The sequence below is a fragment of the Filicampus tigris genome, chromosome 22 (assembly GCF_054856515.1).
Source record: "Filicampus tigris isolate MCC_2025a chromosome 22, RoL_Ftig_1.0, whole genome shotgun sequence".
NCBI lineage: Eukaryota > Metazoa > Chordata > Actinopteri > Syngnathiformes > Syngnathidae > Filicampus > Filicampus tigris.
Genome location: NC_141238.1, coordinates 2,577,575 through 2,603,815, shown reverse-complemented (window position 1 = coordinate 2,603,815; position 26,241 = coordinate 2,577,575). Strand labels below are relative to the sequence as shown.

Below are 26,241 nucleotides of genomic sequence, written 5' to 3'. Positions count from 1 at the left end.
TGGTTTCATGTTGTCATTCTGTGACACACAGCTTCCATGCAGTTACACCAGAGAGAGCTAGTGGTCATATAGTTTCAGTGCATTCAGTGATGTGGTTGTTGTGTTTGGTCATTTCAAAGCTGTAGTAACACGTACAACATTGTGCAAACACATATGTGCGTGTGCTAGATGCAAAATTGTGCAAAAAGCATTTAGGGCAACAGTACAGAAAAGCATCTTTACCGCCATGAGAAACAATCCAGTACATAACATTGGCAGAACATACAGTGGATATTAAAAGTCTACAGCCCCCTGTTCGAATGCCAGGTTTTTGTGACATAAAATCCAGACCAAGATATCATATGAAACCATATTTCACCATTAATGTGACCTATAACCTGTATACGTGTTTAATATTTTTGAGAGGGGAAGTGAAAAAAATGACTAAGATAATGTGGATGCACAAGTGTGCACACCCTCATAACTGGGATGGGCCTGTGTTTCAAAATAACCACTCACGTCCTGACTGATGTTATTGGGCCATTTCAAGCGCCAAGTAACCCCAAATACATTGCACATGTTCTAGTAGGCTTTTCCTGACATTTGTTTGGCTTCCTAGGAGATGCCTGAAGGTTTTGTGCCATCACTGTTCATAAATTGTAGGCTTCACTTTTGGTATGTTGTTCTTTTGAACAGCAGAGCACTTTTGGAATTTGATTTGAACAGGAGTGAGTTGACTTTTCATGTATGTTATCGGCCATTATGCAGTATGCGGTATGGGCATGTAAAGAGCGATATCCCCGAGGTCACACAGGAAGAATGTAATTTTTAAATTGACGCCAAGCCACATTCTGAACATATTTTGGTGCTTCTCCTATTCACCTTAGAGGTCATGACGCCGGGCTTTTCACGGTGCCCCCGCCTCTGCCCGCCAGCAGCCCCCCCCCCGTCTGTGTCCTCTCCACCTCCATCTGTGGTCAAAACCGTCATAGCGAAGGCATGTTGGTGCGCTTCCTGTATCACGGCATTACTACATACTGAGACAAGTAGAGGCAAGACCAAAGCGGAGAGGAACTCCGTAACTTCATCGCGGCCCGACCGCCTGCTATTTGGAAGCTTATCTGCGAAGAACACTGTAGGGGAATACAGATGAAAAAATAGCCTCTTGGCTAATTATGGCTTTTTTAACCATGTTTTTTCATGTGTTATGTGAAATTGCACTGGCCCGTTTCAAATAACATCTATCTATATCAAATAAAACCTATCTATAATATAATATACATCTCATATGCACCCCAAGTGCCCCCTTATGTTGTCACCATGACAAAAAAATGCTTAATTTTGTTGTCAAACTGAGCCAACTGGAAACTAAAACCTTAACTAAAACTACTGCATCACATTACAAAGGCACATTTTCTTACATACAACAACAATAATCATTATGACCACATGCACAATTTCATGAGTTGCAATACATAAGTGCTTTTACAAAAAGAATAAGATTCAGTTTGGATTGTCACTGTCAGAAGACAGAAAACAGACTAAGCCTAACACAGATGTATTGTCATCAGTGTTCAAGTCAAATTATGATTTGTCATCATTACCCACCACGTTTATGATACAGAGACGTGGCTGAGACGGCAAACCAGAATAAGTACAGGGAAGGGATGAGAAGCTCCCACATTAGACGACGACGAGGCCTGGAGGCAAAAACGAAGGCTTATAACAAGTCACGAGTCTCACTGTCTTTTACTCCAAGTCTGTGTTTAAATGAGAGTGTGTGTGGGGGTGTGTGTGCGTGTGTGTAAGAATCCTCTGGGTGACTACAGAACTATAATTCCAATGACACAGCCTTGCCCTAACATTACCGTGCACTGTAAACTGAATTACCCCCACGCAACGTCTGCACCCAAAACGTTTGCGCCACTGGTTGTGTTCATGCACAGAAGAGCCATCAAAATAACCTGATTTGACTTTTCAACTCTATGCAGGGCCAATTAAGGCAAACAATAGATCAGGTCTACACACCCTTGTTGATCTGGCAAGTTTCAAACGTCATTTAAATATTTTTCAGCATTAATGCAACCTTTACGATGCAATCGAGAAAAAAAGTATACATTCTATGGGGTAGCAGGCTTTTCCTGACTGTTTTTTGCCCTTTAGCGGCAGTCTGAAGGTTTTGTGCTAACACTGCAATTTGGAACTGTTGAAAATTCCAATTTATAAGAGGACATGCAGACTTGTGCAAACATTATGTCAGTTGTTTATTTTTGTTTCATGAAATTACTTATCTTGGTCTCATTGTTTTTATATCCTGGCATTTTAATAGGGGTGTCTTGACTTTTTCTATTCAATGTATACTAAGTGGCCACTTGACTGGGCACGTGCACATTCTAATGCCATCCACTACACAGCTTTTTAAGACTAATGCGCATTGACTGGAAGTATTCATTTCACTTTTTGTTTCGTAGTTTGTCTGTAGTTTACGCGGTACATTACAACAGAAATGCCTCTTAGTAAAATCCTGGATCCAATCCAAAACGAAATGGGACCTTTTTTTATGTAATCCTGCACACTGAAAAATAAACATAAATAAACACATATAACCTCCTTGGTGAAGGCAAAAGTAATCATTAAATTTAATGACCGTGTAATCAAAGCTGCGCACTTTATATCGATGAGGGCATTCTTGATACAAGATACAGCTCATGTTCCTAATGTTGCGGTCGATGAAAATGGAATAATTGCGTGTTTTTAAGTGACCTCATAGGAAAGGTCTAACAACACAGGTAAAAAACAAACAATGATTTTGCACAAATCACGCAATGAAAGCAATAAATAATCATTCCGGTAACAGTGTGACCTCTGACACAATTCTCCCTGCTTTTACTCTAGGCTTCACTGTATGAAGCTCCACGGCGGAGGGGAGCGGGGAGTCAGCCGGTTCACAGGGCGGCTCCGGGGCCATCCCGGGTGAAAAGTTTTCGGAGAACGAGACGGGCGGCCTCCCTCACCCCGCTGGGGCCCCTAAGGCTAACGCGAGCCGCCCCCCCCTCCCATTTGTGCTTCTGTCATAAAGAATGCGCCCACTAAACCACTTTCCCACCACTAAGAGGATTACGAAGGTAATGCCCACATATCAAGAGATGCTCTGGCACATTTGGACACAGGGCAAGCTTAATTTAATAACTCATGTAGAAAGCTGGCCGAGATTTTCTGTGCGTCCGCTGGGCGCCACCATGAGATATCATTTGGTTGGAGGACGCGAGTTTAAACACGGAGGCATCTCTTTCCATGCGCGGGGAGACACTTTCTTTTTAACTGCTTTCACAGACATATAATTTAGTTTTTAAATTCAAACCGCTGCTCTCCTATGTAGGAGTAGCAGTATCAATACTATGTAAACACTCCGACCAAGGCAGGAGGCTATGCATTCTTTTCAATGTAAAGTACATACGTTGTGACATTTTTGTTTTGTATCGTAAGATTTCCGTAACGTAAAATATTCACGCCTAGTGTGGACTTCGACATGTCAGTTTACCCGCAGCTAATATTGTGATGCTTGTTTAACTCCACGGGATTTCTCACCTACGTTACCCGGGCTTGTTTAGTTAACAAATGTTTACGTAGCGCCCATGGGATTCACATCCGATCAGGATCATCCGAGCGTCTGTGTGAGCGTGTGCGTACGTGCGTGAGGGGAGGGGTGTGCGACGTGACAAGGTTTCCAAAAGATAACCTACTTCCTCAATGGCGACTTGTTTGCTTTACAGTCTGATGCCCACCAGCCTCCTTTGTGTCCCCCGTGGCAAAAATGGCGGGCGTGTTCCTGTGGCCTGTAGAACCTAGAGACAGATGCACACAGACACGATACGGTAAAACATACGGGCAAAACACAAACACTTGTCATGAATAAGTGCAATTATCCAAGCAGCAGCATGTTTTGTCTTCATTCATGTCATTGTGTTCCTCAATCTCAAGCTGTGCTTAAAGTACCTTAACATTTTAGCCCATCTTGTGCCGACAGATACAAACCCAACAACCCAGAAAAGCCGGGAGATCATGAGACCCAACACCTCAGGGGAGGTGCAGCGTTCCAAGAACGCTCACAGTTGGGGCAGGGTGACTAAGGTTGAAGAGCAAGAAAATCCCTCATTGTGTGCGAGAAGGACAATGTATTAGAGTCTGGGCCGGTGGGGTGGTAGTGTTAAAGTGATCTGTGCTGATGCAGCAGGGGGGTCTTAGTGGGAGAGAGAGGCGATATTCTAGGAAGTATTTATCTTGTCAGCGCAGTTATGCAACATAATTGCAGCTGAGGAATCAAAAGGAAGACACATTCACTAGCCACACCGTTAGCTATACTTGAGCACTTCAGGGCGTCGGTACAAGGTGTCAAACTCCCGTCCCGTCAGGTATCCCGCATGTTTTCGATGTTTCCTTCCTCCAACACAACTGATTCAAATGATCAGGATAGTTATCAGGCTCCTGCAGAGCTTGCTGCTGACCTGATCATTTGAATCGGGCGTGCTGGAGGAAGACGTATTACCATTTTAGAGTGCAAATCCTGAGAAGACAAACCGAAAAAAAGTGAATATATAATAATATAATATAATAAGTGAAAGTTGGTATGAGGCAAAAAAGTCATTATTTTCAGATTCATGTTTACTATCATAAAGTGGTTGAAATGAGAAATATCAGCCAGACACTTTGTTTGTATATAGAGTCCAAATCCAAATTTAGCACCAGCCAAATTTAGCATTAATTAGCACTGACAGAGGGGGGAAAAAAATATTGGCACATCCCAAATGAATTTTGCGCAAGGAAAATTGTTTGAAGCTCATTGCCAACGCAAAGCCACGGCCACACCCATAAAAGTCAGTTGAGCCACATTGTTGTGTGCCAGCAAAGGCACTCCTTTGACCCGCTTCTGCACAATCATTCGCATCCATGCGACATTTCACTCCAAGCCTGGTTTCTTAAACTTCGCTGGGGAGAGGACATCAGCATTATTAGCGCAAGCGTGCAGACGCAGCACTTGTGCTCGCAAGGGATCAGTCACACAAAGAACAGCAGAGTTGTTGAAAAGGGAAGTCATCAAATCTTAATGGGTGGGAGAAGGTTTCACTTTCCCTCATTTTTTGTGGTTCTATCCCAATACTTGCAGGTTGAGATTCTAATAGGTACCGAGAGGGTACCAGTACCAAGTGGTCTGACCCTGCTCCACTTTTTTCTTTTTGATCCGATTTAGGTCTACTGGGTCAGGGGACATAAAGTCCCGAACAAGGGCCTGTACACAGCAAGCATACACATTTGTGGGTTATATAAAATGAGAAATGGCAGCGAGGGAGAGAATTGTGCTTGTGGACTCTCTTGGGCAAATAATTGCTTTGTCGTGCAGTTTTCAATGACAATATGAAGCGTGGGGGGGGGGAATCATGTCAATAATGAATATATGTTTACTCCAACGCGATGAGAGGAACAAGCCTTTCCCGCTTGCTTATGGTTTCTGTAACAGTTTACATTATTAAATTGCACAGGGGGATGTCACAAGACATTGTGTCATCATTTCAACATCATTCTTGGGGCTTGTAGAAAAGTTCTTTGCTTTCATATTTGTGATCAGTTGGTTACACATTCTGCAGGTAGAAAAGTTCGTCATGTATTTTCACATTTGCATGAATGATTATAAAAGCATTTGCGGGCTACAGTGATACTGCTTTTGAAGTCCAACCAGTAAAAAGGCGGTTTTGGTGAAAGGATGGCACTGGTGACTGGAGTAACAAATAGAAGCCTTTTTTTTTTTTTGAAGAATTGTTCACGATCAAGTCAAAGCAAAAAAAAAACATTGTTCAAACGACGGCGCATCTCTCGAAAAATGTGTCTGTCACTCGACTCAAGGCACCACTCTATCACGTTTCCATTGTGATAGCCTGCAGTTTATCTCGGGTCGCCTTTTGTCTGTGGAAATGCCAGTTGATATTTAACCCATTTGATCGTGTTCTTTGCATTAATAATAAACTAGAAACCGGAGCTGTGGAAGCTTTCCAGACAACCTGAGCCACAAGAGCAGCAGAAGAGAGTGTGTGAATGAGGATCAGGATGAGCGTCGTCACATGACAGCGTTTGTGCATAATCTGCTTCCGACTGGGAGGTCCGCTTTGAAGCGCCACTCTCGTGGGCCTAATTTGGACTGACAGACACCCCGGCCTCTTGGGTCACTCTTTACCTTTAATACGGGGGCTAATCTATCTGTGGGGGGAATGTAACCTAATTCTCTTTTAAGGAAATTGAAAGAGCTTTAGGTGGGGTCCAATTTCCAATTAAAAACACATTTCTCATATATAAATGTTTTGGTCTTATAGGTTAGGCCTAAATCTAAAACAGAGGCAAATGAACCATGGGGTAATATAAGCGTTCAATATGACAACTTAGAAAATTTCACAAATACAGACCTTGACCTTAGGCTTTTGATGGACTTAAGGAAATTCTACAAAAGTTGAATGGCATGACAATGTTCTTTTCCCCCATAATTTCTACACATTGTGTTAAAGTGCACTACAGCATTCCTGTCCTTTTCCAAAAGGGGAGTGGCTCCAGGTCACAATGTGTTCTGTTTGTACACAGAGCCTACGTCAACGGCCGTGTGTAAAATGCTCCCCTCCTTCCAAGCGCAGTTGCCCCTCCTTTTTTCTCCCTCCCCCTCACTGGCCTCCATCCCACCTCCTCCGCTGTTTCGAGGCTGATGCAATGCTTTATAAAGGGTGAGTCCACATCCCTCGCTTTAGCAGAATACTCATCCTTTTCTGTGAGCATTTGGGGTAATTTTGGTTCAATTTGACCCAAGAAAACCTCCGTTTTACACATCAGTCTGTTATTCTAAGAGTAAATTTTGCTCTTTGCATTGATTGATTCGTGTTGTCTATCAAATTTTCTGGTTTATAACCTACCATCCTATCTTTTTAAATTGATTTATTTCCAAGGATCAGACAGCTCTCGGAGTCTTTTTTTGTGATCGTTCCGATCAAATCCACCGGATTTTTTAAAGGGATTTTACAGGCAGCCAGACATTTTCTCAAAAGGTAAGAATGCCGGCATGTCATGCTCTAACAGGAAGAATACCAAGATGAAGTAAGACACCGGTTTAAGAGACCTTAAGTCATGTTTTCTTTTATAATTAACTCAACTGATGTTGTTTACTTTTAAGTCATTATTATGATCTAATTTTAGGGCATCTTTTTGTGACATTTAGAATTAGACCAGTGAGGAAATGTGAGAATATTTCCATTTGAATGCCTCTTATGTATTACTGGGTCAGCCTCAGAACAAATAAATAAATAATAAGACGTCTTGCCAGTGATGCTGCAGTGTTTGAATGATGACACACACTGCAGACATGACTTAATTCGTATTTTATGATGATGTGTGACATGCTAGGAAAAAAAAGTCTAATCAGAGCGTGGTGCCTCAAGTGGGTGGAAAAAAAAAAAAAGAAAAAAAAAGGGCGACGGCCATGCCCATAAACGGACAACACGTGCTATTGTTTCCACTGGATCCAGTCATTCCACATAATGTGATTAACATGATCTGGGCAGACAATTTTTGGGCCTGCTTGGGTGGGTTGCACATTTGTGCACTATATAAGATGTCCTATTTTTACAATGAAATTATCCTTACAGGTTTAGTCAGCACATTGTAATTTGAGTCTGGAAATGCTTAGACACGCCCATGTTTTTTTTTTTGTAATGCTTTCAAATATTTTTTGCGCAAAATCTACACTGCGGCTTTTTGGTATTGAGCAGGCTGAGGTGATGTCGGGTGGACTCAGATGCCGGTCTGGTATTTTTCCACTGCATCAAAACCGGCCCACCCCCCCCCCCCCCCTCGCTACCCACACACACCCTCCCCCCGCGCTCTGAAAATTTCCCCACTGTGGGATCAATAAAGGCATTCTTATTTTATCTTATCTTATCTTCTTCCTCCCCCCTCCCTTTGCCGCTAAGTCACATGACCCAGCAATGAGCGGGCGCACTACAATATTGATTATTCCCTGTTGGGGTGCATGATTGGAATCAAATGAGTCATTTCTTCCCTTGCAGCATGAAACAAACCGAGATGAGAAGTTTGTCTCGTGAAGACGACAACAGCAGCACCAACAGCAATGACTACAACTACCCAGACTGCCCGAGGAAGGTCCCTCTGAATGAGTGAGGAATACTTCAGAACAAAAAAAAAAAAAATCAAATCCAAGCATCAATGTAAATGAAGCTAAATGTCCTTTTTTTGTACCCTTTAAAGACAATACGCTGACTTACATGCAGAGAGTGAGAACTTCCTACCGGACAAAAATCCTGGCAAGAAGAAGTATGAGACGGAATATGTAAGACTAATTTCTGCTTTTGTAATGTTAAAAGCCAAGAATCCACTTGATTTTTTTCTCTAATTTTGGGAGGGTTTTTTTTTCCTTCCACAGCACCAAGGCAACGCCTCCTTTGGCATGTCCGTCTTCAACCTGGGCAACGCCATCATGGGAAGTGGCATCTTGGGTCTGTCCTACGCCATGGCCAACACTGGCATTGCGCTATTTGTGTGAGTATATGACCTTTCACGACTCTCTTTGCTATCAAAAGCAGGAAATGACACATGGCTTGGCTTCCTTTTTTTTTTCTTTTTTTAAATAACAGTTTTCAAAGCCGTCAAGGTCACGGCTCAGTGCAATGCAGGTGCTTTCTCACCAGTGTACATGACCCTCAGTGGCAGATCAATGTTAAAATGTACAAACATGACTCACTATCATGTTCGCATTAGATAGAGAATACTGAGACACGTCTTTTTATTTATTTGAACAATGAGAGAGAAGCCGCATGTCATTTCCCGGACACACTTGTGTGTCAATTTACAAACAGCGTGGCCAGATCTTTAGCAATGCTAATCCGGCTGAGTGAATGAATGGGAGTAAAGGCGGCTATCTATCAGGGTGTGGTCGAGCAGGGATTACAAAAAGTGGCTGATGCAATAGGACAAAGTGTACTATACCACAGTAGGTACAAATAGGGTTGCGAAATTCGGGGAAGTTGGCAACATTACTTTTGAAAGCGACGGATGCCAAATTTGCTTTGGAACTAGGAGAGACGGCAGTGAATGAGTTGAAGAAAATGTATTTTAGTTTAAAATCGTTACAAAAAGCACCACCTAAAAAAATACTTAGCTCTCCAACTACAACCATTATGGCCCACATTATAATGCAGTAGTGTAGTGGGCCTAAGTGTTGATTAAAACGAGATGTTTATTCCTCAGAAGTACAGGACCAGCCAAAGGTTTGGAGACAAATCTCCATTTAATAGCATGGGACGGTGTTTCAAAACGTTTGACTGGTAGGTTATATTTAATATCGCAGTACGCCACTGCAACATTGTACACAGTTTGTACATTAACGTGCTTAATTATAGGGAATCATTCCATTAAAATGCATTGTTCATGGAAGTTACACAAAAATTGGATCTTAAAACAAGTTTAAATACAAACAGTTATATACAAATGTCTTGTACAAAAAAGTAAAATACAACGGAACTGTTGTTTGGAAACGATTCTTTGGCAAAACACTAGAGGGGGCCTGACTTCCACTCGTGGTACTAGCACTACACTTTGAGAATCACTGTTTTCGTATAATCCTGATTCAAACAAACCGATTAGTAAAGTGGTGCACTAATTTACAAGTTTTCCGTGTCACTAGCTGTCAGATGGTACATTTTTGTGTTATGAGCCCAAATTTGCCATACGTGCAAGCTTCAGATACGCTGCTGCTTGAGTCAAGTGAAAAATAAAATTGAGCAAGGTACTGTAACGCTCTTGTATGTGGGCAAGGAAAGCTATCTATTTAGCATTGATGTACATCTTCAATGCCCATGGAAATTTACTAGAAAAGTGCAAACCCTAAGCACAATCTAAAGATGGTCACATGCCAGTAGGAAGCTCTGCCTCTCAAGTGACCTGCAGATTAATTTCCATATCCTATTAATACCCCCGGGGCATATGAAGAGTCCTAAAAGGATTCCAATACGGGAAGACCATTGCGACGCAACTTGCTAATACACTCTCGCCATCCTCAAAATTTCAAATAAAAGTAAAAATAAAGACCACACCAAAGTTTTATATATAATTTACAATTTATAAAAACACTTTTTTTTTTTACCTAAACATACTAAATGTCCCTTTACAGCATCCTCCTTGTGGCCGTCGCCATCTTCTCCTTATATTCTGTGCATTTGCTGCTGAAGACAGCCAATGAAGGAGGTGAGTCCGCAGTTCGCAATCCAGACATTTACAACCTGATCACTTTTAACTGAACCACTTCCGATTGCCTTTCAAGGTGCGCTGGTGTACGAGCAGCTGGGCTATAAAGCCTTCGGGATGCCCGGGAAACTGGCCGCTTCGTGCTCCATCACAATGCAGAACATCGGAGGTGAGCGTTCTGGCACAATCACTGTTTTGATCATGTCAAGGAAAACGAGGGGGAGGGAGGGGGGCAGCAACTTCCAGGAATAACTTGAGTCACTCTGCAAGCATGCGCCAATTCCATGGAAAAGCCAATCATGTGGCAAATATTTGCGCATGCTAAATGCGTCTTGGAATCCTTTCACTCGAAGGATAAACTAAAAAAATTCTTTCTTTTTGTCGTTTCAGCCATGTCAAGTTACCTCTACATCGTCAAGTACGAGCTGCCCATTGTCATTCAGGCTTTTACAGAAAGCAATGGGTGAGTATATCTTTTTGCATCATACGCACAAATGTAATTTTAATATCATTATAATGGACCACTGCAATCGTTTTTTAAGTGGAAGAGCAAGAATCACGACATGTCACTGGCATAGATAGAAAAGGATACCTTATTTACTGTAAAAAAAAATAATAATAATAATTCAAAAACCTATTAAGTGAAATTAGACAATTTCAACAGAGTTTGGGAATCACTCTAATGGACAAAATTCAGTTCACTTCTACACCACTGCTGATATAGCGTCAATCAAAACTGAACAATGATCAGAAAGTAGTCCAATTTCAAATCGATCAGTCAGGAAAAATCCTGCTTCATGTCCATTCATATGAACTAGTTAATACACATAAACGTTGTAATATTACTGTTAAATATAAAGTGAAAGGACAGCTTGTGTGCACTTTAAGGAGAGGAGGCACATGGCTAAGTGGCAGGGAGAACGGAGTCTTTCCAAGTGGTCCTTCAAAGAGCCCTTTTAGTCGTCTGCAGCTGCTGCCGCATGGAGACAGGGGGGCGTGTGTGCGTGCGTGCGATTGGCTGGCTCACTCAGCGCGACCTTGCCTCGCATCCCTCCCGCAGTCCATGGCGGCTACGTCATTTTTCCGCCAGATGTATTTGTGCATACATCTAGGGTAGTGATTCTGAAAGTGTGGTATTGGTAGTGCTAGGCATGCTCCTCTAGTGGCACGTGAAATAATAGCTGGCCAAGTACAGTTCAGTTGTATTTCACTTTTACACTTGCGTTGAATCTTTTAAGACCGAAATCTTTTTCATCATCAATCATTTACGTAGTTTTTTTGTTGTTGTTGTTTCTAATACTTCAGCGTAGTGTTAATTTTCAGACTATGCTAAATGTTAGTTATAGTATAGTATATATATCTGATGCTATTAAATCGAGGAGTGTCTCCAAACTTTTAACCAGTAATGTTTACAATAAGGTTTGATTACTAAAAAAGCCAAGAGAGAAGAGCAAGATTTAAATGTATGCGTTATGACAGATTTAAATTTAGCTTCCTCAAAAGCTTATTTGTAAGCCATTCCACCATTAAATTATGGGATGATGCAGGGAAATTAACAAAGCAATTTTTAAGCAAGGTGAGTTGAACATATAAAATTAGGTCCACTTGCACAATTTAATGAGACGCAACACAACTAATATAATGATCATTTAGAATAATAAATAAAAAGTCCCTTACCGCAATAATGTAGGAAATGGTGACTAAAGTGTTTTTTGTTTTTTTTTCTGTCTTTTCCAGTGAATGGTACACGAACGGAAGCTACCTGGTCCTGCTTGTGTCATTCTTCATTATTCTGCCCCTTTCGCTGCTCAGGAACTTAGGTAAATATAATTATCAAATGAATAAAACAAAGGGGGCAGTCCACAGTTTTCTTTAAGTAGATGGTGTGCTTCTCCTCATTAGGTTACCTTGGATACACCAGCGGCCTGTCGCTGCTCTGCATGGTGTTCTTCCTCATTGTGGTGAGTGGAAAACATACCGTTTCACCATTCCACATAGACCACAGCTAATGTTTCCAAGCTGGAAATCCCATAAACATGCATTATTTTATTATAATTACTCACACAAATTGGCTTTGAACCTTTTTGCATGAGTCATACCTAAAATGATGATTTGTTCCTGCAGGTGATCATCAAGAAGTTCCAGATCCCGTGCCCGCTTCCTGAAGTTGTGCACGCTGTGAACGAGACATTTAGTAAACTCCTCAACGCCACTGTGTCTCCTAACAACGCTACCGCAGTGGACTACAGTGATGCCTGCACGCCGAAATATTTTGTCTTCAACTCTCAGGTACAAAGTTGATACCATGTAAAGCTACTTCAACATTTTAGACTGGGATTTTTATGCTTTTTGTTCTCTCCTCCCTAGACTGTCTACGCTGTTCCCATTCTGACCTTCGCCTTTGTGTGCCACCCAGCTATCCTGCCCATGTATGAGGAGCTCAAAGAGTAAGTTTCTTTCACATGGAGTTCCAAAACTTGCAGCTGCTCCCTTATCTGACCATACAGGTCGGTTTGTTCTTGTTATCAAAAATTGTTTTAAACGTGGCCCTTTCCCTCCCGTCCGTCCGTGCAGCCGTTCCCAGAGAAAGATGCAAGGAGTCGCCAACGTGTCCTTCCTGGCCATGTTCATCATGTATCTCTTGGCGGCCCTCTTCGGATACTTGACCTTCAATGGTGAGTTGGTGCGATAGGGTGAACACGGGTGCAGGCAACAGATGAGCTAAGCAAGACGGAATTTGATTTGAACGGGCAAATTGGTCACATTTTTTCAATTTGTAATATAACAAATCTGATTTGGCTTAGTTACACGAGATTTATGGCCCGTTTTTTGATGCAACTCAGCTCTAAGAACAAATAACTTTTTTTAAATGTAAATTTTTAAGAAAATGAATAATGGAATATGCTGTTTGCAAACATGTCAACTTTTTCACCTTGGGAAAACTTGTTTTCCTAATTAGCCAGCTGGTTAATAATGAGTCTGTAAATTTCAGTTACTCTGTATTACATACTTCTATTCAATGATAACTATACCAATTTCAGTTAAAACTCCACCTTTCTAACTTTTTATAAGGTAAAATGTGCCAAATGTGTATTTTCCCTTCAAACCCACTGTCGACAAATTTCGACGGATAAGCTAATAAGCTAATGAGCTAACTAGCCGACGTTTTTCGACAAGACACAATTTCAGTAACAAACAACCATAAATGTCTAAACACTGTATGTATCATAATTATCTCCTAACCCCAATTCAAACGCGCTACATGAGCATTGGTGAGTGACTTACCAACCAAAACGAACAGCCGTGTCGCTGCTACCTACAGGAAAAGCAGTACAGTTTACGCAGTGCATTCTGGGACTTGTAGTTTCAGATGTGCGTTTTTAATCATCCAAATATTTCTATTAACTATTTATAGTTAGTTATAAACTAGATAATGATTGTCTGAATGATGATCACAAAAACATTTTTAGAGCTTTTAGATACTACTAAATATTTTTCATCACTTTAGTAATTCAGAATGCCTGCTTTGCTTTCGTTGTGGAGATTACAGGACCTGTGAATTACAACAACATCATATGTTTCCATAATGAGTCATATTGAGTAAACTAGGGTGGAACCTAATGCATTTTTAATAGCTTCCGAGGGTTAGTCGAAGGTTTGAGTGAACAAAAGGTCAACGTCCCAAATGCCAAAGAGCCAAAGTTTAAGGGGAGTAACCTCGTCAATTCCAGTAAATGAAAACAAGTATGACCGTGGAACCAGATTCTCAGGCTAAGAGTTATCTAACAATGTGAAAAGAGCCACCTGATGCCAACATACCACAGCGTTATTTGTGTTCCTGTTCAAGCCTGGAAGATAGTACATATGCGCTCAAGCTGGTTATTCGAGATAGCCAGAAGAAACGCCTGTGGAACTAAAAGCTGAGGTGTCGCGGCATGTACTAGAGCAGTTTCCCAACAGTTATTCCGCCAAGGCAATATGTTTGCTTGAGAACAATCTTACCGCACAATGACAACAGGTTAATTGTATCTTCTGCCATCTAGTGGAAGAGCATTTTATTGTTCTGCTAAGTCACGATTCGTGGCTGATATAAGATAGACAGACATACACAATTTGTAGTGAATGAATATTAGTTTTTGGATCAAAATAAGTTAACTTTGTAACTAATAACTCTCTCCAATGCGCTGCAAATTTTCAAGATAGCAAGGTTCTTAGGGAGTGCCTTGCTTGTTTTGAAATAGGCCTGTGTCTTATTTACTGACTTAGTTTTCTCTTTTACTACTCAAATAGTTATATTAACGACATGCCTTAGACTCTCATGAAGACGATACTCATAGTCTTCCTCTATTGCGCTCTCTCTTCACTTGCAGTGCATGTGGAGCCCGAGCTGCTGCACACCTACTCCAAGGTCTACAAGTTCGACGTGATCCTGCTGATAGTTCGCCTGGCTGTGCTCACCGCCGTCACCCTCACTGTACCAGTGGTGCTCTTCCCTGTAAGTGTCATTTAAAACAACCACATAGTCAACTTCAAACCAATTGTCCAGTTTTCGGACTCCAGTGAACACGTCTCACCTTCCTGCAGATCCGTACCTCCATCAACCAGATCCTGTGCGTATCCAAGTTCAGCTGGATCCGCCACACCATCATCACCGTGGTCCTGCTGGCCGGCACCAACATCCTGGTCATCTTAGTGCCCACCATTCGGGACATTTTTGGCTTTATCGGTGAGTCAATGGTCTCGCGATTTCAACCGCAGTTCTACGTACATGGCGACATCTTAGACTGAGGTTGAAAAAAGCAATGATCCAAAAGTTCAACCATTTCCAAGCATTTGGACAGTCTGAACAAAAATGACTTGAATATCGTATATATGTACTGTTTGAATTCTAAATCTTGATGTTCTTGCTTGCACAGGTGCATCTGCCGCAGCAATGCTCATCTTCATCTTGCCCTCTGCTTTCTACATCAAACTAGTCAAGAAGGAGTCTATGAAATCGGTGCAAAAAATCGGGGTAGGTTTGAAAAACTCCTTTCCTCGTTTGTTCCTCCGTACGCACAAACAAAAAGCTCAACTGGATTTCTTTCGTCTCTTCTTTGCCCTCAGGCCACCGCTTTCCTGCTGTGCGGCTTTGTGGTCATGATCGGCAGCATGAGCCTCATCATCCTCGACTGGGCCCACAATGCCACCGAGGAGCACCACGACGGACACTAAGGCTCGGCGCTGGATTGAGGTCACCAAACTAATGAAGATCAAATTTTGAAACAAAGACTTTTGATGCTTGGCTTTGACTGAGAGAGACTACGCCATTCCAAGAGAATGTATACCCGAACTTGTACAGTTTGCTGTTTTTTCACACCACAAGTATGGTGTTTTTTTTTTTTCCCCCCCTTTTGATCGAGGGGCCTGCATATAACTTCTTTCAACGTCTTTACCCTTAATGTTATTGTTTTTGTAGTTATGGTACAGTTGAGAAATTGAACTTGCCTCAAAGCAACGATGAGATACAGTTTAAGGCCGTTGGGAGAGTTGAAAAAAAAAATTGCAGCTGACACTGAGGTACAGTTTTCTTTTTTGCTCGAGTGCGGCTGTGAGCTCACGTCGACAAGTCCTGCTGACAAAACGGTGCGAACCAGACTTTGCTCATCCTCATCAGAAGGTTTGTTTTTTTGCCAAACGTATAACCCGTGAAGCGAGTTTGTATACTGTACTGAAAAGCACTTATTGTTCAGCACACTGGTGGAAAACCCAGACTTGTTTCCATACACAGACGAGGGCCTATGACGTTGCCTAACCAGTATTTGGAAACTTTCCTTGTACACAAAAACAGCAAAAGACAACAAAACTTGCCTTTTTATAGCATACCCACTGGACTCTTATTTAAAAAAAAAAACTCTTAAAGATCCTGCTGATGTTGGAGTAGCGTGCACATGTCTGAGGAGAGGTGGCCAAAATGTTTTTTTTTTTTTTTCTGGGAGAATACTTTGAATTTGACCACATACAGTGGTCATAAAAACGCCTGTCAAACTTGCAAAACAAAAATGTCACGCTGGCAAGCAAACGTACCAAAAGAAAAGTGCACGTACGGCGGCGCACTGTACTTCCAACACTAACTCAACACCAAACATGTTGTTGTCCAACATCTATTTATGGAAGGCCGTGAAATCAATGTAATTTAAACTCTTTTACTATATTTATATGATATTGTATCTGACTGTATATATATGTATATATATCTATTGAGTTCAACTGTATATATGCTTTTTTTTTTTTTGTAATGATGCATTGGAGCTGTAAAACAAACAAAACTCAAGCTGCGGAATTTGTAATGAATTTGTTCAGCAAAGACAAAGCTTCATCTGTTCATCTGTCAAGACTGAAATGTCCGCCTGTCAATTTTGTGCAAATTCTGTTACACGCTGAGGCCACTGAGAACGTAAAAGCCGCCTTGTACCCTTTTCTGACCCCCCCCGGTTGGAGAGTCTGTCAACCGTCTGTGGGCCTCAGGGGGCAAAGAGGGCTTTGCCCACCAGTGTTACATTCTTGTTTCAATGAAACACCATGTACAGTATCTCCTGTAATTCATGTCCAATTAAATTCAAAGTTCCTCTATAAGGAGGCCCGTTGTGTGTTTTGTTTTTGCCTCGCATCAGTAAATTTGCTAATGGCTCGTAATTTCCCAATTGAGCAAATGAAAATCCATAAACGAGATCATTCATTTTTTATTTGCAGAAAGGCTTTTGGTGTATGGTGAACTAATTACACAGTACAGAATAGACTGGTAAGGCTCATTTGACTATATAGAGTATTATTAGATTTCACCTCATATTATAGTGATCAGCCCTATCAAAAAATAATCTGCAGACAGCATCAAATAGCACTCTCTACACAATTACACAGAATGCAAAGAATTAAACAATTCTTGCCACATTTCTGGCTTCAGCTCAACAGATAATGTGCTGCTCCTTTCTGGTGTGTGCACCTCGGCCACCTGGGGGCAGTATAACACTCGCTCAAATATCTTTTGCTGAATTGATTCATCAAATAAAATGGATTCAATTTTTTTGGTCTTGTATTTAATTTGACAGTAAATGACCTGCAAGTGCCATTAAAGAACTTGAAGCCTATTTTTAACAACAAACAGCTCATATCTAAAAAAAAAAAAATAAACGAATTGAGCCATGTCACTCATATCTCAAGGCACCGTTGTAACTGGATAATGAATAATTGAATCACCTTACTACTTAATTAATTATCTTCCACTGTGCAATGTGTCATGGAAACTATCCAATTGAATCAGAATAAAAAAATAATTTTGTTCATCTGCAGACGAGCAGAATTAAATTGCTCTTCCACTAGATGGCAGAAGGTCCAATTTAACAGTCCATACAATATACACTGACATTTTTGAAGTTTTCTACTATGCGTAAAATATGTGACTTGGCTCAATCACGGCAAGGAAACAGTGAGCTAGGCTACAATCTCTGGAACGGAAGTAAAACTCACAGCCCATCAGGAAGCAGCTACTTTATTTCACTACTCTGGATTCTTTGCACAGTTCACCTTAACATTATCATGAACATTCACCACACATTCAGGCGGGGTTCATTTAACCTAATTCATCCCCTCGCAGGACGTGCGCTTTATATTACAGACTCGCCGCCGAGTGGCTACGCTGCCACATCCTCAACCAATCATGATGCCAGTTATAATGATAATGCCAGGACTCGTCATTCATCTGAAATATTTCAGATTTTTAGTTTTGAACAACATATTTTAATCGGCTGTGTAATCAGAATCCCATCAAGATGAATTTTATTGTACCAGCCAGAAGATTTTCTCCATGATAGTAGTAGACATTACATTGCATCATTATATATATATATTTTTTAATCAAACCTCCCTCCCGCTCAACCACCCGGATGCACCACCCTTCTCCCCTTACAGTAGTTCTGCAGGTCGGAATCTATGCAAAATAAAGGGCTCTTGCATTACAACTTCTGATTGGGTCTTTTTTTTTTCTAACAAAATAGGAAAATCTATAGAAAAAAATCTATATAGCTCAATAAAAGGTCGAGATATCAAAACGAAATGATGGCTCTCTGTCATAGTCGAGTTTGGAGATGAAATTCCAGCTAGAGGAAATTGGACTTGAGCTGCACAAATGGCTCTGTGAGGTGCCAATTCACTTTTTGCGCGCGTGCTTGTATTTGTCGACGTAGGCCTTCACCAGGTTGGCCACCTTACTTGAGTTCACCTCGCCGCTCTTGCTGTGACACACCTGGGCAAATAAAAGAACAAATATAAGACAAGATTGACATCGCTTCCAGAAGAGTTGCGATATCCGAAAAGGCGTACCTTCTCTACTGCTTTGCGGACGATCTCCTTGTACTCATCCTTTGTGATTTCCTTCTTTTGGTAATACGGTTTGATGGCCGTCTTCACTTCATTGATAGCTTTCTCTTGGATCTGTTGTTTCTGAAGCAAAAATGGAACCGCGTTACAGAAATCCACATCAAATCATAATCCTAAAGACAAAAGGGAGATGTCAAGTTACCTTTTCTTTTTTGGAGCTGTCAGCTTGAGCCTTGTGATGCTGAGCTGGCTGCGTTGTCGATGAAGGCAGCACCTGGTTGACGGCTTGCTGGCCTACTTTGGTTGGAGTGGAAAGCAGGCCCGGTTTTCCGTAAGCGCCCATAGTGCTCATCATCTAGGGTAAACCGGCAAATAAAACATATCAGGGATTTTCCTGCAACTCGTATTTAAAAAAAAAAAAAAAAAAAAAAAGAGTTTATTCATTAATAAAAGACAGTACCTGCGTTGTTTGTCCATCAGGCTGAGATGCTGCCGTCTGGCCTCCTTGCTGCATGGGAGGGGGCGGCGGGGGAGGTGGCGGCAGCCCCTGGGCGCCGACGGCGGGCACCTGCAGCAGCGGCACGGCAGGGTGGAGGTGCACCGGGATGGGAGGGGGCATGGCGTACGGCGCCGAGGGCTGCAAGCTGACCGGCAACGGGCCTCGGGGGCCCTGCAGGGGGAAGTGATGATGAAGGACGTTCAGCTGCGGAGGTGGCGGCGGGGGCATCGCAGTCAGCACAGGTGCCGGCGGAGCGTTGCCCGGAACGCTCGGAGTTGCGTGCTCACTCTTTGCGGGTTCTAGGAATAAATGAGTTAAAAGAGGCTTTGAGGAGGCGCTTCCAATTCATTTTGGAGTACGCTGTATCTCAAATTAAACTTCCCCCACTGAAATGCATGGAAATAACGCAAATCCATTCCATCAACCCAAAAAAAAATGTTTTGTCACACATTTTTTAATGATGAAAGTAGCACTGTACACTGTTTTGTCTCAAAAACATACACTAAGAGATTAATCGCCAGACTTTCAGCAACTTCTTCTCTTCACGGAAAGAGGTCTGCAGTTTATGAATAAAGTAACCCTTAAAGCTTTCAACAATAAAGGCATTTCAGGCAAACAACAAAAAAATCATCAAATGTTGTCAATTATTTTTGAAGGGGGGACATTTGAATGTCATTAACTTTATCTTGCATCATCTCAATTTACCTGCTGCCGGCTGCTCCTCTTCAGATCGAGTCCAGCCCCCTGCTCCCCCTCTTTCCCTCTTGGAATAATAATCCTGAACATCAGCAGGAAGTGTCCTGCGCACCGCCCAGCTGGACGCCGATGACCAGCCCGAGCGGTCCAGCATCGAGTCGCCGGCATCGGGCTCCTGCTTCCTGCGGCCGCCACCGCGATTCTCGTTGAAGCGGCTGTAGGCGTCGTTCCCTGAATTGTTGCCCGCTGCGGAGTTGTTCCGCGGCTGCCTACGGCTGTCGTCCTCCTGCTGCTGCTGGTTGTGGAAGCTGCGGTTGCCACCTCCCCAGCCCGCGCCGCGGCCTTGCTCATAGGCGCCGCGTCCCCTTGGCCCGCGATCTTCCCAACGGGGGCCGGAGCCAAAATCCCAGCTCCTGCCCTCGACTTCGCCACGTGTTTTTTCCGTGACCCAGTCGGGATTCTCCGACCAGCCTTGCCGTTCGGGTGACGTTTCTGAAGGGACGCCGTTCTCAAAGCGACCAGCGCCTCCCTGATGGCGCCGCCCCTCGCCGCCGTTCCCCGCCCTCCAGCCGCCCCTTCGCTCTTTCCCCCGGGGAGAGTGATCTCGGGACGGCGGGCGCTCAGGGCTGTATCCCCGTCGGTGTGATCTGGTTCTGGATGGAGACCTCGACTTGGATCTGGAGCGACTCCTGGATCGTCTCCTCTTCCTCTCGCGGCTACGCTCCCTCCTGGAGTAGTCCCTCTCCTTGTCTCGCTCTCGTTCTCTGCTGCGGGGGCGGGACGAGTGGCTGGAGGGCGGGCTTCCGGCCCGCTCTCTCGAATGCGAGCGGGAGCGCCTGGATGCCTCTCGTCTGGAGTCCCTCTTGGGCGACCAGGACGAGGTCGGGGAGTGGAAGCGAGAGCGTCGCTGTCTGCCGTTCTTCCTTTCGTGGCTCGGGTCTCTCTCCCCTCGATCTTTGGACCTCTCGTCGGTAACAGAGACCGAGGTCTCCGCAGTGGCGCTCTCTTTCGCTAGCTCCAAAATGGTACCGCTAACAACCTCACTCATGGGTGAACTACAGTCCATCGGAACAACATTAGTATCATCTTTGGATAGTTGGTCATTTTCGACGACTTCTTCCAAGTGCTCAGCTACTAAAGGTGCTTCTGTTGCAGGTGTTTTAGAGTCCTCGGATGTTTTTGCTTCTTGGTCCGCTACCTTCTCTTCAGCGGGTTCAGCACACGGAGAAGCAGGCTTGGGGCTTTCATGTGATTGTGTCTGCAGCTCACGTGACGCTTCCTCATCGTTGCTCTTTTCCAGCCCTTCTTCACCAGTCGTCGTTTTGCAGTCCTGTTCAATCACTGTGTGGCAATCAGGAGACGTCAGACTATCCAGAGTGTTCTCTAGTTCGGATGGCGGCGATGTGGTGATTTTCTCGTCATCTCCGGTTGAAATTGACATGACAGTAGGTTCCTCTTCTTGTGCGCTAGGTTTGTCAGAGCACTCAGACTCGGGGCTTTTTGGAGGCGAGTCCAAAGAACATGACAATTGGCTGTTGTGCTCATCCAGTTCGGCTTGTTCATTAGAGTCTTTGTCGAGTGTGTCGTTAGTGTCATGCTCCACATTACTGCTTAAAGATTCGGCAGCTTGTTGCCCGTCAAGTGAATCAATGTCAAAGTGGTCTGCATTAAGACTTCCTTCTGCATCAGAAGGCTGATCAGAGTTGTTCATCTCAAGTTTCTCTTCATCTTTCTCCTCTTCCTTGTCAGTGCTGTCAACAGCATCACCCTCGTCGTCCTCACTCGCCAACGGGTCCTCAACAAATTCGGATGCCTGCTTTTTTTGGCCGTTTTTCCTCTTCCCGCTGGCCTTTCGGTTTGTTACATGTTTGCCCTTCCTTTTGGCTGCCACGCCAGGCTTGGAGGCCTGGCTGGAGGAGGAGTCCGAGTCGGACACACTGGACTGTGTCAGCGATGACGGGTCGGACACAGACGGCTCTGTCTGGGCTTTACTGTTACGTCCTGAACGTCTGGACGGTATAGATTCGGCTTTTTTGGTGGGCGCTTTGGAGTTGGAGGCTCTCCCGCCTCGCTTTTCTCCTCCTTTAGGACAGGTAATGGCGCAGACCACACCTTGGAAAACTGCAACAACATAAACTGTGTGAAATACTCAAAATATAGATTATGAGTGCCTTCAGATACTGAGTCCATTTGGTCCATGACTACATTTGTATCTCAAATCATCTTTCCCCATTGAAATAAATGGGAATGCCATTAATTTGGTTCACCCTCCTAAACATCAAACAGAATTCTATAATAAGTTACTTAAAAAAAAAACGATACAGTAATGATATAACTAAATAGTAAACAGTTTGTCTCGAAAAACTCTTAATCAGGTCATTTGTACCTCAAGGCACCAATATACTTTTTTTTTTTAAACACAAAGCAACAAAAAAGCTATTCTTCTTGAGTACACACACCAAGTGGTCAGACATACCAAAATGACCAGGCCCAAATGATGAAGTCGAGGTAATAGGAGATGAACAGAGTTCAAATGTAAATGGACCGTGGTTACTATTAGCAGGGAGGAACCTGCAGGAAAGGGGGAAAGGTGTTATTAGATGTCAAATTTCAAGTAAAATGCTTTGATATGGCTTCTCTGCATTCCCACTGCTTAAAGTCTATAAAAATAATAATATGAGAGTGGTAGGTCTGATTCCATTACCTTGAGGTTCCATTCGCAGTAATGGGAGCAGTAGGAGAGAACCACGGGCACTCTTGTACCTGGCGTTTGCACTGTTCCGCTTCATACAATATGTCTTCCGTCACTAGCACTGGCTCTGTGCTGCAAGAGAAGGATGAGGTCATAAATTCCTTGATACTTACAAGAGCAAAGTGAAATTATTCTTTACTAAAAACATAGCATATAGTGCCATAAAATCAAGAATATTTTATCTTCTAAGGGGCACTCGTATACCAAAGATTATTTCCAATACTCCTGATCACTATCATCAAATATTCTATGTATGTCATTGATAACGGAATCTTGACTTACATGTCCAGTGTTGACATTGCTAATGAAAGAAAGGGAGATGATGGCCAATCACAGCGTTCTGTTCCCCTCACCTGGAAAACAATATTGTGCGTTTAAAAAGGTGGGGTAAGTTAACAGCATAGTACCAAAGGGGGAGGGGGCTCGGGTGGTGTTGGGGGTTTCGAAAGCCTACCTTTTTCTGATTTACTGAAGGTGGGTCATCATCGTTGCCTGGTAGAGGAAGTGACAGATTACAAATGGAGGAAAACCAAGCTTGAAATGTATGCATAATGAAGACTCACATTTCTGTACAAGTCCTTTTGTTTTCGAATCTTCCATCTTCTCTGCCCTTAGCTGTCTGGACCTTTTTCTTAGTTTGCTTCTGGGAGAGGAAAAAAAAATCCTAAAGTTCCAACGTTGTCTAAAAACATTGAGATGAATGAGATTAAAAAGCAAAAAACTCTCACTTGAGACACACTCTATGTTCGGGATTTCTACAGATACAACTCTCAGCTTCAGGTTCAGCCACATGCCGCTTCACTGGAACCTTCAAACAACACAAATGCCAACGTCAAACTAACTGCACCAATTTTCCATTAGCTTTGTAACCATTCTTGCAAGATAAAAGGAAGACAGGAGTCTGAGGAAATGTAGTTGTCAACGATAGAAAAACAGACCTGCAAACAGCGCAGGCTTCCATCCCATCTGTAAACATTCCTGAATGGTCGTCTGTCCACCGGACAAGAAGGGACCATCTGCAACTGATTAAAAAAATAAACAAATAAAAATAAGAATAGCAAGCACACAGCACTCATGCTGCTCAACAATACAGTCAACATTTTATTATAGTCTGCAGAAATATACCACCCCTTTGCAACCTTATTATCTACGTTTTGTACTATTAATGCACAAATCCAGGTAAGGCAGCAGTGTTGAATGTCACCTCAGCCCAAGTGAGGAGGCATCCAAGGCAGAAGACATGACAGCAACTGTCCGGCATGGCGAGCTCTCCTCCGGCCGGGACCCCCAAGCAGATAGGACAGCACTCGGCCTCCTCGGCGTCGCTCCCATCAGGGGGTGACCCCGGGCCACCTACATGAGAAGGCACAATGACATCATAACGCACGCTAGAATGCGTCACACACGACTGTGAGAAGAGGCTCACCGCTTTCACCTCCACTCATGTCCAGCCCCGGGCCGTCCGAGTCACTGCTATGAGAAACAAGATGGTCAGCTATCGACAACAATTTAGTCCATTTGCAATTATTTATTATGTATTGGTCTACCGCTTCACAATACAACATAATGCACATAAAGCATAAGTACACCTGTAAAGCACAATTTAAGATGGGGTCGGACATAAATCTAAAAACTAACGTTCCCTAATCAAGACATTTCAGGCCCTTACGAGCGACTATTTTTCAAAAGGAGCAACTAGTTATAATTCCAAAAGTGGCAATCAATTAGATATGCCATTAGAATAATATATTTATGTATTCATGGACGGTTGGTACAGAGAACTGGTTATTAATAAGTTTGAATCCTCCATATTGTTAGATTAATAGCATAAATGCCTATTCATTTTTAACCTACTGTCACAATATCAATAAAAATACCAATGTTCTTGAGAAAAAAAACGTTTTTTCTTTTCTTTTTGTCTGTTCCTTGTGTCATGAAATTTCCAGCATTAGAAAATTACAGGGAAAAGTAACAGTGGTAAAACTTGAAAATAATCCATGCACAAATTAAAAAAATATATGGCATTATTTATTCTCATTCAGGAAATAGTAGCAACATGACAAGTGGGTGCATGCTTTCTTGGTGGATTTTTTTTTTTTAAACAAACAACAAATGAGCACTTCAAACATATCTAAAATCCTCTATAACAAATTTACGAAAAACAGTGGATTCCTCAAGTACATGGACTATTCTACTGCCCACATCACTCTTCTTATGTATAATGTTACATTTGCACTAACTCAAGTTTTTAGGGCAACTGATTCCGTTTGAAATGTCAACATAATTTTGAAATGTCGACTTGAACTTCAAGAACGAGACTAACAACTTGTCAGCCAGTTGTTGCAAGTGTTCCCCGAGCAGCAAATGAAACGAAAAGGTCGAGGAGATATATTGAGAAATAATGTTATATTATTTTATTCTAATATGAAGGTGTTTTTTGTACCAGATTTTCAATAAGCGATATTTCACAAAAACATCATCCAAGAAGGTTTTTTTTGCCACAAAAAACTTAGTTTCTTCAGAACCCATCATCCACTTTTCAAAGAAAAAAAAAAATTGGGATTGTAGTAAAATTGTTGTGGCCATTTCGAACCAGATTTAACATTAAGACAGACTGTCATTTGGGGGAAATCATGTCTTATTTCTAATAATCATAATGGATCCATATTAGGTAAATATTTTGGATTTATTAAAAACGTGTCAATATTAAACTTATTATTATTGTTACACTCCCAAATTGAAAATTATAATGAATGTAATGAATAATAAATGACATGTCTTAACGGAAAAGTAAAATTGAAATAGTCCATTACACGCAAACATATTTGTTGAATGTAAAAGGGCAGTGAGTCACAAGACAACCTCAAATTATCATATTTAATCACATCAATGAGGCTTCTATGGCAACGATGAATACAGTTGTGAAACTAATTAGCTTTCGTTTGTTCCGCTATCCATGCAACACGAAGAACTAACTAGTGTTACATTTCATTTTAACGACTATAACATTAATGATTAATGGCTATTTGGGGCTCCGTTTTGTTTTCGTCCCAATTTAGAAATTAGCACATACTTGGTTGTTATTGGTTAGCAAGTGAGCTAATGCTAACCGAAACCCAAAATAGCTACCAAATAGCTTCGTGGATATTAGCACAGTTAGCAACTCCGGGCTAAATCGCGGCTATTATTAGCGACTCTCAATGCAGTGAAGGTCGTAGGTTGGCTAGGTAGCTATTAGCGAGCTTAGCTTTTGCCTCCTCGAGCTAACTAGTCGCTTTTGGATAACAACACAACACCTGCTGACGTCGTTATAACAAGCTAACACTTGAGGCTAGTTAGCAAAAGAAGCCACAGTGGCATACTCACCTTTAAAGTGCCCCCGTGCCTTGTTTTGACGCGCCGAAACGCTTTCTCGGTGCAAACTTTTTTTCCCAATCAAATTCTAACGGGTTGCTAAACTACTCGTTGAATTGTGGTACTTCTTGTTTGAGGCTAAAAACCGAGCAGAGATTTCACAAATTCTCGGCCACATGTCTCGCGGTGCGGTCCGTAGTTTTCACTAGGAGCTCCCCTGACTGGAGACACCGAGCATTACACAGAAAAGATTCATAGATCAAATGAAATAAACTTTGTGAATTACCGTCATCCTGAGGTCAAATATAAGTGTAGA

The 26,241-nt window shown here is 42.4% G+C and overlaps 2 protein-coding genes and 1 long non-coding RNA gene across 5 annotated transcripts; 1 reads left to right on the top strand and 2 right to left on the bottom strand.

The window, feature by feature from the left end:
• The first annotated feature begins 6,727 nt into the window (after positions 1 to 6,727).
• slc38a2 (solute carrier family 38 member 2) lies at positions 6,728 to 16,884 on the top strand. Its single transcript, XM_086023136.1, has 16 exons — positions 6,728 to 7,058; positions 8,076 to 8,183; positions 8,275 to 8,356; positions 8,450 to 8,565; positions 10,196 to 10,269; positions 10,346 to 10,438; positions 10,660 to 10,732; positions 12,007 to 12,089; positions 12,172 to 12,230; positions 12,394 to 12,558; positions 12,637 to 12,716; positions 12,844 to 12,944; positions 14,640 to 14,764; positions 14,854 to 14,995; positions 15,186 to 15,283; positions 15,376 to 16,884. Exons 2-16 carry the CDS (start codon positions 8,077 to 8,079, stop codon positions 15,481 to 15,483), a joined length of 1,506 nt encoding a protein of 501 aa, XP_085879262.1. The 5' UTR covers positions 6,728 to 7,058; position 8,076; the 3' UTR covers positions 15,484 to 16,884.
• LOC147126467 (uncharacterized) lies at positions 10,123 to 13,622 on the bottom strand. Its single transcript, XR_015084887.1, has 4 exons — positions 13,555 to 13,622; positions 12,369 to 12,445; positions 12,186 to 12,288; positions 10,123 to 10,459 (listed from the first exon to the last, which is right to left on the bottom strand). It is a non-coding gene; the product is annotated as an uncharacterized LOC147126467 (long non-coding RNA).
• An 897-nt stretch (positions 16,885 to 17,781) lies between the features above and the next one.
• Positions 17,782 to 26,151, bottom strand: scaf11 (SR-related CTD-associated factor 11). 3 transcript variants are annotated; one of them, XM_086023120.1, is made up of 15 exons: positions 25,938 to 26,151; positions 23,998 to 24,044; positions 23,776 to 23,924; positions 23,510 to 23,593; positions 23,300 to 23,379; positions 23,135 to 23,214; positions 23,026 to 23,063; positions 22,854 to 22,924; positions 22,524 to 22,643; positions 22,296 to 22,390; positions 19,829 to 21,940; positions 19,085 to 19,422; positions 18,827 to 18,979; positions 18,628 to 18,747; positions 17,782 to 18,550 (listed from the first exon to the last, which is right to left on the bottom strand). In XM_086023120.1, exons 2-15 carry the CDS (start codon positions 24,014 to 24,016, stop codon positions 18,455 to 18,457), a joined length of 3,555 nt encoding a protein of 1,184 aa, XP_085879246.1. In that variant the 5' UTR covers positions 24,017 to 24,044; positions 25,938 to 26,151; the 3' UTR covers positions 17,782 to 18,454. The 3 variants fall into 3 exon arrangements, with proteins under 3 accessions (XP_085879246.1, XP_085879248.1, XP_085879247.1); XM_086023122.1 differs by having other exon boundaries at positions 23,510 to 23,587; XM_086023121.1 differs by having other exon boundaries at positions 23,998 to 24,041.
• Positions 26,152 to 26,241: the final 90 nt, after the last annotated feature.

Excerpts from the sequence above, each read along its gene's own strand:
- scaf11 (XM_086023120.1), bottom strand. Across the intron at positions 19,423-19,828 it reads AGAGGAGCAGCCGGCAGCAG|AACCCGCAAAGAGTGAGCAC; the intron begins GTAAATTGAGAT and ends ATTTATTCCTAG. Across the intron at positions 18,551-18,627 it reads TCCGCAAAGCAGTAGAGAAG|GTGTGTCACAGCAAGAGCGG; the intron begins GTACGCCTTTTC and ends TTATTTGCCCAG.
- slc38a2 (XM_086023136.1), top strand. The coding sequence starts at position 8,077 with ATGAAACAAACCGAGATGAGAAGTTTGTCTCGTGAAGACGACAACAGC. Across the intron at positions 8,566-10,195 it reads ACTGGCATTGCGCTATTTGT|CATCCTCCTTGTGGCCGTCG; the intron begins GTGAGTATATGA and ends GTCCCTTTACAG. Across the intron at positions 12,090-12,171 it reads TTCGCTGCTCAGGAACTTAG|GTTACCTTGGATACACCAGC; the intron begins GTAAATATAATT and ends TCTCCTCATTAG.